At 34.5% G+C, this 18,220-nt stretch overlaps 1 protein-coding gene and 1 pseudogene across 2 annotated transcripts; one reads left to right on the top strand and one right to left on the bottom strand.

The window, feature by feature from the left end:
* The first annotated feature begins 6,318 nt into the window (after positions 1-6,318).
* On the top strand, positions 6,319-15,211 carry LOC120337326 (synaptic vesicular amine transporter-like; annotated as a pseudogene). Its single transcript, XR_013478190.1, has 10 exons — positions 6,319-7,343; positions 7,802-7,930; positions 8,546-8,755; positions 10,405-10,581; positions 10,720-10,856; positions 11,627-11,786; positions 12,063-12,210; positions 12,804-12,969; positions 13,092-13,228; positions 13,904-15,211. The product of XR_013478190.1 is annotated as a synaptic vesicular amine transporter-like (transcript).
* LOC120337340 (uncharacterized) lies at positions 15,026-16,898 on the bottom strand. Its single transcript, XM_039405109.2, has 3 exons — positions 16,747-16,898; positions 16,272-16,537; positions 15,026-15,675 (listed from the first exon to the last, which is right to left on the bottom strand). The coding sequence occupies exons 1-3, from the start codon at positions 16,823-16,825 to the stop codon at positions 15,481-15,483; spliced, it is 540 nt and encodes a 179-aa protein (XP_039261043.2). The 5' UTR covers positions 16,826-16,898; the 3' UTR covers positions 15,026-15,480.
* Between the last annotated feature and the right edge of the window lie 1,322 nt (positions 16,899-18,220).

Raw genomic sequence — 18,220 nt, 5'->3', positions numbered from 1 at the left:
TTTGTGATTTCATATTTTTCTAGCTCGTTGTTTTCTTAATTAATTAATGACAGATTTCGAAACTCCAATGGACTTGCCGTCTTCATTGTGTACGCAACATTGGTAGTGGATAATACACTTGTCACTTGTGTAGGTAAAACAGTGTAAAAACTCGTGTTTTGTTTTCAAAAAGTTCTTCAGTAATCCCTAATCAGTAGTAATCAGTAGTTTATTTTTCACCACACATGAAATACACTAAATGCATACAGAATGTAAAAGGAAGCAAAAACGGATAATTCGAGGTGAAAGGAGTCGCCAAAACCAAAATTGGTTATCGAGCGGCGACACCTGAGCTAAAGTCTAATAAATGAATCATAAAACAATGAAAAAAATCAAACAATGAATAAAAGAATATAAAGAAGTGAAAAATCGAGACGACCTGAATCCAAGAGACGCTCGAAACACAGAAAAGTAAAACGAAAAACGACTCCAAGCACATATGTGCGAGTAACTATGGGAACGGCAGCAGGAATGTACAGTGCGATGACAGGATACCGAACTGATATCTCAGCGTTATGGAATTGATAGTTATTTAAACAGATTTTAAATATATCCCGGTAGGGATATTATGCCGATAACACGGCGTAATCATAGTTATAAATGTTTGCCAAGAGTTCGAATAAGATTGCATGAAGATTGCAAGTGCTGGGGTGCAAGAAGATTGCAAGTGCTGGGGTAAGTCGAATCGTCATTAAATTTTGTTTTAATAATTTATTATGCAGTACAGTTGTTTGTTTAATGGTATTGCGTGAGAAAGAATACCTAGTCTCTTCCGTTGCAAAGGTCCCAATTCAGTTCAATAGATGTCCAATCAAGTTATATTAAAAAAGTATAAGTGTATATAAATAAAATTTTAGAATTGAGAGTTCCTTCATATTTTATGTATTGTAGTTAATTGCGGAAAGCATTGTTACTCCATGAACATATTTCACCAGTGTTCAGTTCTGAACCAACACAACTCCCACAATATGCGAATGTCCTTCCGGTATTTCAATAAACATTATTGGCATACAAACAATTATTAACGTATCTGAGATGAATATATCAGGTAGATTAAATTACTCAACCATTTTTATTAGCTTTTGCATTTGGAAATACGTAATGTGTTTTGTTCTTTGCTCCTGCATTACAAGGCGTTGGGTTTGCATGTACTTCAACGGCAGGACTGGCGTTGCTTGCAAGTAAATTTCCAGATGAGGAAGAAAGAGGAAAAAATCTTGGAACTGCTTTGGGTGGATTGGCTATGGGTATCTTGGGTAAGGCTATATTAGTTATTGCTTATGTTCGTATTGTCAAATTGCTCAACTATCATATTTCAGAATATTTCAGAATATCTTACAACGCGAACCTAAAAATCGCTTTGTTTATTTTTTAGTTGGTCCAAGCTTTGGCAGCATAACGTATGAATTTGCTGGAAAATCGACTTCATTTATTGTTTTGGCTTGTGCATATTTTTTGATAGGTACTCTTCAGTTATTCCCTCGTCAGCTGCAGATCAAAGATAATAGAAAGGTTATTGAGTGTAAGCCCGAGTTAGAGAAACACAGTTTGAAGTACCCAAATTGTGAACTCAAACTCGACTTCTAAGTCCACAACTAGGTATAAAATGAAGTCATATTTCACGCTTGCGACAAGTTTTAAGATGCATAGCTTTATAGCAAAATATGTTACCGTATTAACTCCGAAATATGTTCTATTTTAGCTGACATATTTGATAAAAATTTTGAGAAATGTTTCTTTTTCTTGTTCTTTTTTCTTGGCGATGTTTCTTTTCGCGCATATAATATATACTGAATATTCTAAAATTTGAAAGGAATGTGACGTTTGCACGAGAAGACTGAGCGGGGGATGTGTGTTTGTGTGAACAAATGGTCTTTCGCTGATTCGCAATATTTTCGAATGAAGTCACCTTTTTACGGCCATACCCATCATACTGCGAGTCCTTTTTAATTTCTGGGTCGTGGTCTAATATTTCATGGTATGTGATTTATTAGGGAAATGTTTGTCTCACTCACTGAAACCCTAAAAACTGTCCAACACAATATTCATATGAGCAAACGGATACTTGAAACTTCATGTGCAATTTACTTGGAATGATTCTCAGTGAAAACATTGAACTGTAAGTATGGAAAAATTGGAGAATTCTATATATATATATATATATACAGTATAGATATAGTAGGGTGGGGAAGCTGGACATACGGGAGAAGATAAACACTTTTTTTGAAGCCGCCGGTTTGCGACACCATTCGGTGCAGGATTCCGCAAATGCCGTTGGTGATCACGTTGCTGAGGAGAGAATTCGCTTTAGCCAATTCGTCGAGATGCTTGGCCACGTTCGTCAATTGTGATGTATTCTTCGTCGCTTGTTATTTTTGAAGAGTAGAAAAATAACACTGCATTTAGTAAGAAAGCGTTTTTCTTGATGATACCGTCTACTTCCATTTTCAATGGAGAAACTCGGAATCGCGCGTTCGCTGGTAAGCTTGTAGGGCCTTCTTATGCACTATGATTTAGCATGATCTATCTGTGAGACTGGCCCAGCCAACAGCTCACAATAGAATTCTGCAAGGGAGTCGTAAATTTCGTGCGTTTTTCTGCTTCGCACACGCTCTGACCATTCAAGCCGGTCTTTCGTGAATAGTATACCGGAAAGTCTTTTCTAATATTTTGTTATCGATTTATCTGCCAAAACATTTCTTCAAGATTTTCAATAATATTGTAAAATTGTGGGAGGTGGCCGTCTTATCCTTCTGTACTATCATATTTTCCAGACGCAGTTTTTGGATGCATGGAAAATGAAAATAAATTGGCTTGTTAATTTTTTGAATTTTGGAAATCTAAGCTCAAGGGTTAAAAATGATAATGCCAAGCCATCGGATTAAATTTGTAGCAATGTATATTTTTGTAGCAAATGTGGATTGCAACTATGGACTTTAATGTCATTTTACCCCTTTGTAATAATCGTATGTAAATTCAATGAATAGTTCAGTGCCCTATTTCTAGTTATGATTTATCGCGACAAGCGACAAATCTTAGCAATGCTTCTTTGTTATCGATCGATTTGTAACATGTTTCCGGCTTTCGTCCAAGGGTTAAAATATTATAGGATTTTTCATGTTTTGTGAGAATTACTGATTTTGCTTTCAACCGTATAACTGTATTAAAGGTTTTGGTGTAGATTTCAATAGATCTGTTATTTGGATTCGATTTGTTTTTGCAACTTATACATACATGGTGTGCTTATTGAATTCAGGAATTCAGATCGGGGTTACACTCTGTTAACGTGTGTTCAATTCAATACCACGAGACTGTGGACACGCAGATAGGGCCAATCTATCCTCTATATTAACTAATACACTGAAAGTTCGAAGTGATTTCAGTAGATATAACTCTTTTGAGTTTTGTAATACACATGACAAAAAGCAAATGCTGCAACTCAGAAAGTGGAATGTAAACTAGAAAATGAAGTTTTTAAAGTTCAAGCAAAATTTTCCCACAATAAGATCCTAATTAAAGGATAACTCAGAATATACATTGTGTCTTTATATCCAATTATAAATATTGTCAAGTACCATCAGTGTTGCTTTCATTTTAGTGGTCGTAGCTCTTCCTCAAAGTATTTCGTATGTTTTAACGACTGTAATTGTCCCAAGGATCGGTGGTGTTAATAAAAGATGGCTCATTCGTTTTGTTACGTACTTTCTGGCAGCGCTGGGTTCATGTTCTATATCCGTAATGCAAAACGTAGCACAGTTTAGCACAATTAGTTGATATGCTATTGAACATACAGTATCTCAAATATCAGTTTAAACATTTATCATTTATATTCCCTCCAATTAAATTTTTTTTAACCACTCTCTATTTTATACAAATTTACTGTGTAGATGTAAAAAAAAGTCATTAACAATGATAAATAATTTAATATTCTGCGATACTTCAATATGTTTTCCAGGTTCCTTCATTTATTTGGACCAGGAATTTTAATTGGCATAGTATAATGGCATAATAGGTATAGTTGGCGTAACATTTCTACCTATAATGGCGACACTTGCTGACACAAGACATGCATCAACGTATGGAAGCGTTCACTCAATATCGAATGCTTCATTTTGCTTAGCTTTTTTGTTTGGTGTGAAAACTTCAAAATATTTTAAAGAAAGAAAATTCCTGTTTTGCAATTCAGTTTGCTCAATCATTATCCATCCTTTTATTATCCAAGATCATTGAAAAGGCCGAACAATCCGTTCCTTTCAGGTCCAATTCTCATGTACGAAGTGCGGCTAAAATAATTGCGATATTGTGTCAAAACAGCTGTTAAACAAAGAACACATACTACGCCACACTGTAAAAGTGCTGATTACCGGTGGTAAATCATGTTGCGCAATCTGTGACGTCAGTCCCGTTTCTTTTTAGCCTTTCCTCGTATATCGTAGTCAATGTCGTTTGTTTTTGACATTTCACGTTGCACGATATCACATATGTATGACTCATCTCAACAGTTAAAGGTTTTTAAAATTTATAAGCCAATATTGCTGTATTATTGCTCAATATCATGAACATCTCAATAAATTTACGCTTGTGAACGTTGGATGTCGGAGACATTAATTTTCAAAAGCATGAAAGCAGAAAATTGTATTTAGTCAATGAATTCGAGGTAGACGCCATACTCGTAGTGGCATCGGTTGTTTAAGTTTTCACAAGTTCAAAAGAGTGAACCGAAAATAACTCTCAATCTAGCTGTTTTAGGTCTGATTTATACTACGGAGAAGTTTTGCGAGAGGATAGTACAAAATGAATGAGCCTGGTGTAATTTTCAAAACAGTATTTTTCTCAATTTAACTAAATTTTGAATATTAAATTGTTTGCCTAGTTTGCACGGCATTGCAGTATAGAATGGCGTCGTATTGCATCAGTGACGTCCATAAATAAGCTTTATCAGGTATATTCTAGTGAAATATCAAGTTCCAGAAATTCCAAACAAGGGCAATATGATGTATTGCATTTATTCCTGAGCAACTGAAAGCTGAAGAATACAATGAATAATGTGTTTTCTCATAACGAAATTATAACAATATTGCGGATGTCGATATATTTATTAAAAATCTTTGATTTCATTTTTTCAAAAAGGAACATTCAGGGTATTTGAGTATTAATTCTGCTGTCAAAAATGTTTTCTATCTTAGTTACATGCAAATCGGTCATCAAGGTATTTGCAATTTGAAATTGCAAAAAAACAACATGAGCGACCTGAGGGAAGGGAAAGTGCTTCTGCATCGTAATTTGTGTTATTGTGATGTTTATGTAAAGGTGCAGCATGTCGTTTTAATGAATCATCATTTGTGATTTTAAATTCAAATAAAAAACAGAAGCAGCACTCATTATGCAGAAAATTTTCAGTTTTAGTGAGTTATTCTAAATGCGACAGTGTGACCATAGTGTTTAAGTTTGGGGTTCGTTTGTATTAATAATTAGAACAGTGGTTCTCAAACTTTTTAAGCCGCGTCCCTTTTTTTAGAATTTGTCTTGCGCCCCATCTGAAAAATAACCCAGCTAACAATAAGCTACAAATAACAGATAGTAAGGCGAAAGTATGTTTAATTTACACGTTGAAAACACGTGGATGAAATCTCAATCTCTAAATAATAAAGAAATGTACATGTTCAAAGTAAGGCGGGCGAGATCAAATCTAAAAAAAATTTTCAATTAGACTCACGTCCCGTCGAAAAAGTGTCTACGTCCCCTTGTGGGGAGCGCCCCACCGTTTGCGAACCACTGACTTATAATAGTATCGTTATTATAAAAGGAAGTACCAATTTGGGATGGAGTTGGAAGGGAAATAGTGGAGTCCGCTATTTGCATTATGAATTCCATTCATAAGAATATACCCCATGCGTTCCACGAATATCTCTGCAGCATCATTTTTAAAATTATTTTTATATTTTATGAATAAATTACATGCATCCTCATTATATTAGAGTACTGGTTATCACCTCGAAAGGTAAAGTGGTATATAAATAAAGATATTTATATATTTATCTATTATTAGAGGAGAAATAAGATGAATGAGCGAAAGGTAATATCAATAAAGCTTCGGAACAGTAGGTCATGTGTTTTTAAGTCGGTGTACTTGAGAGGATCATCCAACCATATAAAATAATACGATTTTCACCCATTTTAAACAAAACAAAAAATAAGCATCTTCAAGCGTGTTATTCATTCAGTGAAGCTTGACACTTTTACATATACTTTACAATCGAGTTCGGAATGGATGCCGTAAATTTCGATTACATTCGGCATAATTGGTTCAAACGATTAGACGAAGTTAGCTGTAGAGGAACAAACCTATGTATCGACAAGGATAGAAATAGTTAATAGCAATGTGGGTTTGAACCCTTCAGCGATAGCATTCAACATCGGTTGCTTCTGTAACTAATGACAGGTGTATATCAAACCCAAAGTTGAATAGTTGAGCTGGTTTAGTCCGATACCACATTTTGATGATTTAGTTTTGATCTTTTGTAGAACCAAAGGTAATTTGGTTAATTTTATCAACACAGGTCTTTTGAGAAAATTGTCTGATTCCTAAAAGTAATTCAAAACAGGAGATTACGAAGAAGAACTTTTGATATGTTCATATTTATTTATAATGTTAAAATGCGCGTTCGGCCACGAAATTACTGAAGCACAAGATCGTGGGCCGATGAGTTGAGCTGGTATATCACTGCAGTTTTGATATAGTGATTATTTTTCATCAGAGACATTGTAAGTTGTCGCGGGTATATATTTATGTTTGGTCATGGACTGATAGAAATTTGTCAATTCCTTAACAATATATCGGCATCATATGTTATCGTCAATTAGGCTTAACAGCAAATTATTTTATATGAAATTGAAGCTCAAATTATGGAACTTATCACACTTCTACTCTACAGACCAATTACACAGGAATTAAATAAAAAGACTGGCGTACCTGTTTAGCATTAAAGGTGCTATCGGCAACTGTATTGATTTATACCGAAGTAATTTGTTTCCACAATTTCTTTTTAGGTAGTCTGAGGAACTTATCTATAGACTATCGCTTATACTTTATAAAATAACTTTTGTGTTGATATTCTTGCTAGTCTAAAGTTACAAGTTTTATTTGTCAAAAGTGTAGATTTTGAAAGTATAAAACATGGAACATCATGGACTGAAAACAAGAATGAAAGAATCATTTGACAAGTTTCGACATTCCAATCGACTTGCTGTTTTTATAGTGCATGCCACATTGATGATAGATTATATACTGTTGACGTGTGTAGGTGAGAAGATTTTCATCTAAGTTATAGGTGGCCAATCTGTACTACACGATAGTCAATAACAGGCCTCAATCAAAGTTGAATTTTAGAGATTGGAATAAATCTTTTTTGGGAATTCTTTTCCGGTTTATGTTTAAACTCCAATAAAATTTTCGTGATCAGTAAACGTTTCCTAGATATGAAAGATTCGGTTCCATTACATTTGAACCCACGTACATTTGAACCCATGACAATTGCACCTGTATGCTATTGCACCTATGGAATTTTTTTTGTTTCACGGATAGTTAAACCCATACTAACCCTAACCCATGGGTTTTAGCACCCGCATATAGATTGAACCCGTGGATATACGCATGGGTTCAAATGTACATGGGTTCAAATGTACGGTCATGTGTAACTATTCAGAAATCTTACATAAATTATCTAATGTTTATTATTTATATTATAATCATTCAATTCAGTTCCCATACTTCCGGAGTACCTCTTTCATGAAAATACAGACGTACATTTGCCGAATGGTGAAATTGATTCAACTACTTCTCCAGATGATGTACGCCCAACAGAATCTCACTCAACGCAAACCAGAATTGGTAATGATATACTTCATTAAGTATGATTTATCTCCAATTTTTACATTAGTTTAAACGACTGATTTAACTAAGGATTTACGTAAATTTATTTTCTTAGTTATCATTTTGTCCACCAAAAGAATATTTTTATGCATAAATTTAATTCATTATGCCACATATGCTTCTGAAGAAGATCAATGTCTTTTCATTTGTGAAGTATTTCACTTTTAGATCTATTCCGAAGTCGTAAGCTAACATTGTTTGTTGATGGTGATTAAGACTGGTTTCAGTGCCCAAAAATAAGCTCCAATCTAAAGCTCCAATCTAAACTATTACGGTTTGAAAAGTTCATGAAAAATATTTATTGTTTTAAAACTAGAGGGTAATAAATGGCCAAGAAGGCCGAAATGGGGTAGTATCACATTTTTCGCAACAATAACAAGAATACTAACAACAACAATTTAACAAAACAATACATATCTCCACTTCGTGTCTAAGAATTATAATTTCAGTGTGGGGATAAATAAAAAAAGGAAGATTAATAACCTTATATTCAGAGTTTTGTTCAAATTTCCAACACGCAAATCAATAACCCGCTTTTATTAAGTGAGCATATTCGATATTACTGATTTTCAGATTTTGGAAACTATACTAAAACGCTTGGATGTCGAGAGAGTCGTAGTAAAGATATTTTAGTAAAGGAAAATCTCTTTCTTGGATTTCTCCTGGCGTCGAAACCTTTCACTGAAGCGATCGCAAATGTTGCTGTGGGTCCTCTAACTGATAGAATCGGATATGACGTTCCGATGTTTGCAGGATACATCATTTATATTTTCTCATCAATAAGTTAGTATATTTTCAAATGTTTTATACCCCTGTTTAAATTCTTTTATATTTGCATACAGCTTTTGTGACATTTTTTCATGACAACCACAGGGTTGAGGTTGCCTGAGATTAAAATTCATTCTTGTAACATTGAAAAAAAAAAGAACTTGGATATTGTGTATTGAACTGCAGGCCCTTTCTCCTTGATTACTTTCTACTTCGGATCCGTATGTGGCACTCACCACAAGGATGCTTGAACGAGATAGTATTAAAGTAAAAATAACATGATCTCTTTCAACGAAATAGTAAGTATATTTGTGAGCTTTCGTTAGACCATGGTCTAACTTCTTCAAACAATACAAGATATAACTGTAAATATAAAAGATCATATAAATTTAGTCTATTATTGAGTTTCCTATAACTGGATATGGATGCTATCGTATCATCTTAGGATAGCCGGTCTAACTGATGTGGTTGGGTTGGCGTTCGTCTATTTGTGTAGTTTCCTTTGTTTGTTTTTGAACCTTATTTGTTTGTATTGTTGTTGTTGTTTTGATAGTACTGTTTGACTTTTGGTTTTATATTTGCGTTAAGACCACTTCTCCGTTTGAGTTTTAATCATTTCTATTGATTCCCTGTGGTTGCCGAGTTAATCCAGAAATGCTCTTCGTTTTTCCTGTAAAGTTCGTCGTGGGTTAGTGAGTCAATTCCTAGGATACTGAAATCGTCTATATTGTGCCCTTCCCTGTTGAAATGGTTGGCAACTGGTGTTGGGGTCCTTTTTCGAATGTCCCTAAGGTGGTCTGCCGTACGAGACTTTAATTTTCTTCCGGTTTCTCCAATGTACTGTGCCTGGCATTTTTTAAAGGTTATTAGCTATATTACATTTCTCGTGTTGCAGCTGATTTGTTTGAAGATTTGGAACTGTTTGCCGGTCGATGTGCTTCTGAATGTTGAGATTTCAGATAAATGTTGGCAGGTCGTGCACCCTTTTCTGTTGCATTTTTCAAATTCCTTTTGGTCGGCTTTTTTGTGTGTTCACTTTTAATTTTGCTCGCACTAATAAAGCCCTCAGTGTTGGACATTTTCTGTAGCCTATAATGGGGGGTTTGGGAATATTTTCTGCAGGGCGTCGCGGTGTAGGATTTATTGGTACTTTTGATATATTTTTCTTATTGGTGGGAGGAGTAGGTGGTACGTCGTGACCAGAGGTGTGTCGGCTTTTCGTTTTGTCGGCTTTTTTGGTGTCAGTATCGTGGTTCTATCCGTATTTCTTGCTCGCTCTATGGCTTTGTTTAACAGGTGCTCGGGGTAATTCCTCTTTTTAAGATGCTGCTTGAGGATGTCACTGTGTTTGTTAAAAAATTCGGTGGTTGAGCATATTCTTCTAATTCTTATTGCTAGTCCATGGGGTATGTTCCGGTGTACATATCTTGGGTGGCAGGATAACGGTAAAAGATATTGGTGGGTGTCCGTTGGTTTGGAGTAGAGTTCCGTTTCTAGTCTATTATCAATGAAGTGGACCATAAAAATACATGATTATTGTATATTGATCAGATTTCATTTTGCTTTGTTTATAAACTTATCTAGTTTTTCATTTATTTTTTCTCATCCAAGTGCTAGACCAGTCTGAACTTTCTTTTGCGTATCTGAATTTGTACTTTCAACAGCTTTCGCTTTTGGGACGACGTACGCTGTTTTATTCTTTGCCCGTGCTTTGCAAGGAGTTGGGTCTGCGTTGGCGACAACATCAGGACTGGCAATGCTTGCAAGCAGATTTCCGAATGATGAAGAAAGAGGCAAAATGATTGGAATTGCTTTGGGAGGGTTGGCATTGGGCGTTTTGAGTAAGTTTGTTTGATTATTCATTACCAAAAATTGTTTTTCTTCAAGTAAATTATTGTGAACATTGCAATTTACAATTTGCTTTTTGATGTCTTAGCATGAATATCCATTTGCTTTTAAATGAGAAATTTTTGTTTCAGTTGGTCCAAGTTTTGGTAGCCTAACCTATGAAATGGCAGGAAAATCCACGCCATTTCTTGTTCTTGCTGCAGCATCATTCTTGATAGATTTTCTTCAATTATGTTCTCGCCAGTTGCAGATTCAAAATGCGACTCAGGTAACTAATCAAAGTATTGGAGGTTTCAACCATTCTAATGATAATTCGAAATAATTAAATGAGGAGGGAAAGTGGGAATATTGTAATCTTTTAAAATCTCAACCATGATACTTTTTCCACCATTTCTCGTTTCGTTTTTTGCCATTCACTCGTTGTTGTACATTGTGTAGAATAATTCTGGTGCCAGATTATTTGAAGAGTAGTGAGAAAACACCGAGGCGTTTTAATGTTTTTATCAGAATTAGAAAATTTTATTGTCATGCACTTCTAATAAAGGATTAGAATTTTCCGATGGCTATTCCCCAAATGAAGCAAATGAATTTTAATATAATAAAAAATCGATTATCAAATAATATTCAATATTCGTAAGAGAGATGTATGAAAAGAGTTGTTATCCACGAGTATAACCACAATCAGTTTCATATATTTTTCTTTTATTGCGCAATATTTTAGGTACTCGTACATTAGTATATGTGGCATAATATAACTTCGGATTAGGGTTAGGCCATAATTGTATTCCAATTTTCTCGAGCCTTCCGGTTGAATTGAGAATCTTATAGTTCTATTACGGGTTCGGGGACTGTCTGTGTTAGCTGTCTGTGAATATACCGCCTGTCCATAGGTTTCTGTCTCTTTATACAACTTGATGCAATTCAAGCAAACAAAATTAGTTACCTCCATATTGATACATACACTTTTGGAGCGATATTTTAAACTATTAAATATTTTTATTAATTATGCAGCAGGTCAATTAACTTTTCCTATTACAGCATAAAGCACTAGATTTGTGTAATTCAAAAACACTGAAAGATCCATATATCTTGTTGGCTGCATCAGCAATCGTGTTTGGAAACTTATCAATTGCTGTTATAGAAACTGGGCTACCTACTTGGATGATGACGACTATGTGTGCTAAAAAGTGGATGCTTGGTATGTTTCATGTATCAAGTCGGCATTCATTACCTAAAATTAAAATTAGTAGTAGTTGGGTTATCTGATATTTCTTTTTCATATTTCCTCGTATAATCTGTTTATTTTGTTTATCATTTTCTATACGTTTCTTTAAGTTGGGTTGCGCGAGACAAACTCCCCTATCCTTCCTCTATCTTTTCTGAAGCCGAAAAATAAAACGTTTGTTATTGTCCCACCATCATTTGTTCTATTTTCTTTATTCATATAGAATTAAATAGTTTGTTTGCATTTCAGGCGTGGCCGCTCTTCCATCAAGCATTTCGTATTTATTAACAACTACAATTGTTCCGAGAGTCTTCGGTGTTGATAAAAGATGGCTTATTTGTTTTGTTGGTTATTTTTTAGCAGCGCTTGGATCTGTATTATATCCGCAATCTAAGACGTATGAACAATCATAAATTTATTGTACGAAATTTTTCTGAAGAAAGCTACGAAATTGCCAAAATTTTATGCAGATTATCAATAGAAGCTAGGTCGAGATAGTTAATCACCTACTGAAAGAACGAAAAAAAGTTACAGATTATTACCAGATATTAGTGTGTGCATAAAATGCTAGCATTTTGAAATTTTTAAACCAAATTTTCGTTTCCAAAAATGACTCGCATACGATTTTTGTGATTGCGTAAGTGTTTTCGTGAACTAAAACAAAATACCACAGTTTTAGGTGGCATAACCGATTCAATAAAAGTGAGAGTAAGTTTGGAAAACGAATAAAAGTAATAGTCTTCAAGCAATGTATCCCATTTTCAAATATTAAATTTTGAAATCGGTTGTTTATAGTTGCTAAGAAATGCGAATTCTCCCAAAAACAGCATTCATTTTAACAACAATTTAATCAAAACGCTCAAATTATGTATATATTGAGTCTACATACGTTTACGGCATGCAAAGCTACATAGTTATTCATCGATTAATCATAAAAAGACCGTTCTTTAACGTACCGGTAATCCTAGCTTCTTGTTGTAAATGTTTCAGGTTTTTCCACTTATTTGGACCAGCAACTTTAATCGGAACTTCAGTTGGAATGGTGGATGTAACCATATTGCCAATAATGGGAACTTTAGCCGACATGAGACACGCGTCAACCTACGGAGTCGTTTATTCCATTGATAAACTGGTTTTTGTATGGCATTTATCATAGGTATAAGATATTTTTGTATAAAATCACGTGTATCTTGATTTGTGTTCCTTTGCTTAGCAATCTAATTATTTGAATCATAGGCAAAGCAAACCAGAGAAACTGATAACTATCTCGTTTTACAGGTCCCGTTGTAGCTGGCACAGTAATACGCCTTATTGGGTTTACTTGGTTAATGTATATTGTTGCAATATTAAATATCGCATTTGCTCCTTTTGTATGTTTACTGCGAAAGCCCTCGCAATTGGAAGAGGAGCACCAGGTTCGATTTTGAATGTCATACTCTATATTCCGAATATCGCCTAATATAGCTCAAACTTTAAGCCAAATATATGTACTCTCACCAGGTTATTTTTTAAATGTCATACTCTATATTCCGAATATCGCCTAATATAGCTCAAACTTTAAGCCAAATATATGTCATGCGCCATAATTATGGGCCAAAATTAAAGGTTGCGAATCATTGGCGGGCCGCACGTATTTATAGAAAGTTAAAAACCGAACGGATCGCCGATGAATCACATGTTTCCACACAGGCCAGAAGTTAAATTTTAAGCAGCGTGCGAAGATTGAATATTTTCTGCGCCATTAAACCATTTGCACGTAACATCAGCTTTTCTGCGTTTTATTGCCATTTGTCTAATTATAATTAAATTATAGGATCATTAAACGAGTAATTGTGAATTATTTACTTGTTAGATAAATTAGTCTATACACGTGTCTCACAATAAATTCTGTTACGTAAAGACTATAATCGTAAAAACAGCTGTTTTGTTACTATAACTCAGCGAAGCGTCGCGGGCCGGATTATATTGCTCCGGCCCGCGGGTCGTAGGTTGCCGACCCCTGGTTTACATATTTCCAATATGTACATATCAAACCTAACTTGCTAAATTTGTTTTTTTGACTACGAATAAATACGAAAATGTGTTTGCAGCCTATAATAGGCAGAGAAATACCAAGCGACAATGAGCCACATCAAGCTCAGTTATCAACGGCTGAGCGATGAACAGATGGAAACCATTGGAATAATGCAAAAGAAAAACAATTGTTCTGTGAAAAAATACACTTGGGATACGAGGTGAACAATCAGGAATTGCAATTTATGAATCGATATTTTCCCATTTGTGTTAAACCGTTGTGTCCGTTATTTATTTTCATTTTGTAGTCTTTGCCGGGCGGACAGGCTTGCCCCAGATGCGGGCAAGTTGTGGCTTGCATTCGTTACCCTAAGAATATACGTTTCAAGTTATTTAAGTATGCGAATAAATTTACAATTGTATTCTAACAAAATTTTTATAATTTGATCAGTTTTTTATTGTTTACTGCAAATTAATACCGAGTAATTATACTATGGTTATAATCGGATATGGCAGAACTCTGGATTGTATTATCAACGTGCAAGACTCGTCGAATTTTTTATTACGTTTGGACTGTTATGTTCTATCCAAGTTATCTCTACACATTTCGAAAAAACTAGTACTATGCTCCGGTCAACCCTGAAATTTGAAGTTTGAATCATGTGCAGTGGGATCAATGGGATTTTCATTAGGAAATTAAAAGGTAGGCAATTAAGTTCGCTAATTTACAAATAACAGTTCAATATACGCACGCATGCCGATTAAGCGTTACGCCCTTAAGCGTGATACGTTTATTTCCCCGTGCTAAACAAAACAATATGACGCAGGAATTTGCGTCTGTTTCTGCGTACCTCGTGATTTCCTCTGAAACATTGCAATCGATATGTATGATGATTTCAGAATAACACTGTAGATACACAAAACAGCGCAGGTCTCTTGTAAGATGTTAAGATGCAATTTGAAAAGCTACTACTAGAGATACATCTCATTGACTATCGCTGTCTTCACTCATTTCTTTAGTGTTATATAGTTTAAATTCATTGTCAACAATTATATGCAAATTCCATCTGTCTCGTCAACTAGCCCATTTTCATATTTTATTTGGAGTAGCGGTAACCTAAGATAAAATCTTTTTAATTAATGAACATCACCGAAGCTTGAGTATTCTATATACTTAATTGGAATATTTCCACTCAATGGCCAGTTCACGTTGAAACTTCAACGTAACACACAATTTATTCATTTTTCGTATTTTTTATTGAGTTTTTATCAGCAGAAAAATTAAAAACGCAAAATGTATACGTCAAAATTCATGAACGTAATTCCGAGTCCAATGGTCCTACACCCAGTCGTATTTATTCTGAGAAATTGTCATACGGAGGTAACACTAAAGTATAAGCTCCAATTACTTTGTATTCTATATATCTGGTATTTTATCGTGCATACAGTTTTCTAATCAAAAGAGCAATATGCGCAAATATCAAGAACGCAATGTGCTTATCGAAAAGGGCGGTGTCAAAACGACTAACCAATTTTAAGAAAGTATTTTCAATTGACCACAATTTAAATATATTAATTTAAGAGTTTTTTTTCCGTATAAAAAATTCGCAAAAACTTGTAGACTGGGGTTTCTTCTTTTAGTAGTAGAATATATCTATTTCTTGAATGGCCATGAACAGAGAATACGTTCATATCTTGTTTCCCTGTATCCGAAATTCGACAGAAAACTTCTTTTCACAGTTTCATGAGCTCTTATAATCATGTTATCTCCCAACGTGAGCTCTGATGGCTCTTTGCCCCAGTAGGAATCTGATAGCTCGGTTCCATCATAGCCGTATGTTGTTTTGGTCTGTTTGGAGGAAAATTGAAATTTATCAATTAGTACCATAATTTCTGATAAAACTCAACACAGATAGTACTTTAGCTGTGCCACAGACTGTTCAAGAAAAGTAGAATCTATGACACAATTTGAAAATTCAATCCCAAGTTACAAACTCTGTTCATTTAAACTGTACATCGACCGAAGTGATAAAGCAATGTGAAGGTATATTTTAAACTAAATTCAGTAGGGTCATGCATTCGTATAAACTTGTATGAAAGTTAAAATTAAAGTATTGAACTGATGTGTTTTTTTGCAAAAATCTCGACAAACAACAATTTTTTCATTTGAGCCTAGTTTTTTTTTATGCCAAATGTTAGGGATACTATAATGAAAACTTGATAAGAAAACATGAGGCTCTGATAGAATTCACATTCCATGATTCTGAAACTGGTTAATATCACATTTTAATCTGAAAAATGCATATAATACCTATAGCTTTTGCAAAATCGTGGAAAAATTCTCATGGTATGTAAGACCGCACATTTCTAACTATTAATATGCAAAGAAAAAGACGTGACGAAAACCTACATGGGACATTCACTAAAAATAAATTATGTACATACCTTTTTATTATAAGTCATCCCCAAAAGTACTTTGGGGTCTCTTGCTTTGGTAACTGTGCTTGTTTCGATCATGTAACATCTGGTATCAAGAAATTCTTGTTTATTGTGAATATCAGCCAGATGAGCACCATCGCCGTATGTTTCTTTGCAATACCTGTCTCCTTCCAGCCTTGTGAAAGCCGAACCGAAGTCTGCAGTTTTCATCTTAATGCATCTTTTACGTCCGACATTTCCGAATTGCAACGGGCAATTAGTAGGGTAAAATTCTGTTGATACAAATTATGGGATAAAAAATATGTGTGAAGAATATACAGAAAATATTAAATTTCAAATGTGTTATTTATTACAACTATGAGAAAATTATATTTCAAAAATTTGATTAGAGCCACTTTTAAACGTTGAATTTAAAAAAGGACACTTCGAATCGAAGAGTGTTATATAAATGTATAACTAAATGAGGGAAAAAGTAACTTACTGGAAGTACATCCTTCGGATAAACTGCTGCCCATTTCCACGCTGACCATAAGAAGAACTATTGTTATAATTATAGACATTTTACCAGGATAATTGTTACTTTTAACTTCGCTCAAAACTGTCAAGAATGAGAAGGAAATTGAAAGTTACACGTGCAAATTTTATCAAAATATAATTATTTTTACAGTGCCGAAAGATTCACAACATATATAAGATTTAGATTATGAATATTTAAATGCATATTAAATGAACGCCCCACGATATCCCAACTAGTAGTTTGCATAATCGATAAAATGAATTAAAATAACGCCTTATGTCAATCAGTGGTTAGTCGTGGATAAATAAATATATTCTATCCGGACAAGTTTAACCAATTCTTTTGGAATAACGAATGAAGCATCCACAAAAATTTCAGAACAAGTCAGTCGGAGTAACTGATTTCAACAGCGTTGGTCTGCTGCTTATATTTTAGACGTCGGATGTTTCAAGGCGGAACACTTGGATTTGATAAACTGGAAGGGTAAACAATGCCCGGACGTGTCGCACGTAACACCGCTTGCACGCTTAGCGTCAAGCGCTGAGGTAGCGTCGCGTTGGTGGGAAACAAGACGGCGTGGACTCCGTGAAATCCGGTTAAGATGTTTCAAGTTAGACTCGTTGTCTGCAAATAGAATTGATGAATTTTTAGCTCTTATGACCTTTTTATCAAGAGTATAAGTTATCAAGTTATTATTACGAGTGGTAAAATTATAACCCATAGGAAAATATTTCTTTAAGACCTATTTTATTTAATATTAACCTATATTTAACGAGTGATCCGGACTCGTTAATAGTAGAGAAAACGATGGCAAAAAATATATAGTCTGTTTTAACAAATTTCTTTATCGCCTCTTTGAATATGTTATATGTCATTTCCAAGAAACCAAATATAAATTATTATCTGAAACTTACGATGCTTCTTTAATATGAATCCTCGAATATAAGTCCGCAAATTACGAACAAATTATAATGCAAGTATTATTGAAAAAGTTGTATAGAATTTCTATATATTTCAGCCTATTAAATCGGAATCTGCGCCTGTAATTGACTAAGAAGCTAACGATAAAATGGAAAAACTACCCCGAAATTTCGAATATAAAACAGAAGCCTTTCCAAATGCAAATAAAATCACGTTTGAACTGATGCTACACGGCGGTCGTTTTATGAAATTCGCCAGGAAGTAAATGTAGGTCGTTTGTTTCTGAAGGATTTTCTGAGGGCTAGTATTATAGAAAGCAATGAGTGATAGAATTGAGAACTCGTTTCCTGTTGTTGCGTCCATTCGGTAAACTCATTGGCGAGTGAAAATGCGAACCATTTCCCTTAGTTCATGTTTTATTAGTTTTATTATAATTTAATTTTCCATTACTTATTGAATTGATTGTGGTTTGAATTGGTGTGAACTCTAGTAATCCCAATTTTATAGAACTCGCCTG

This window comes from Styela clava, chromosome 10 (assembly GCF_964204865.1).
Source record: "Styela clava chromosome 10, kaStyClav1.hap1.2, whole genome shotgun sequence".
NCBI classification, from domain to species: Eukaryota; Metazoa; Chordata; class Ascidiacea; order Stolidobranchia; family Styelidae; genus Styela; species Styela clava.
This window is presented reverse-complemented; position numbering and strand designations above follow the sequence as displayed.

Coding starts and splice junctions, on each gene's coding strand:
- LOC120337340 (XM_039405109.2), bottom strand. CDS start 16,825: ATGTCTATAATTATAACAATAGTTCTTCTTATGGTCAGCGTGGAAATG. Junction 16,538..16,746: donor ATCCGAAGGATGTACTTCCA/GTAAGTTACTTT, acceptor TTGTATCAACAG/AATTTTACCCTACTAATTGC. Junction 15,676..16,271: donor GGATGACTTATAATAAAAAG/GTATGTACATAA, acceptor TCCTCCAAACAG/ACCAAAACAACATACGGCTA.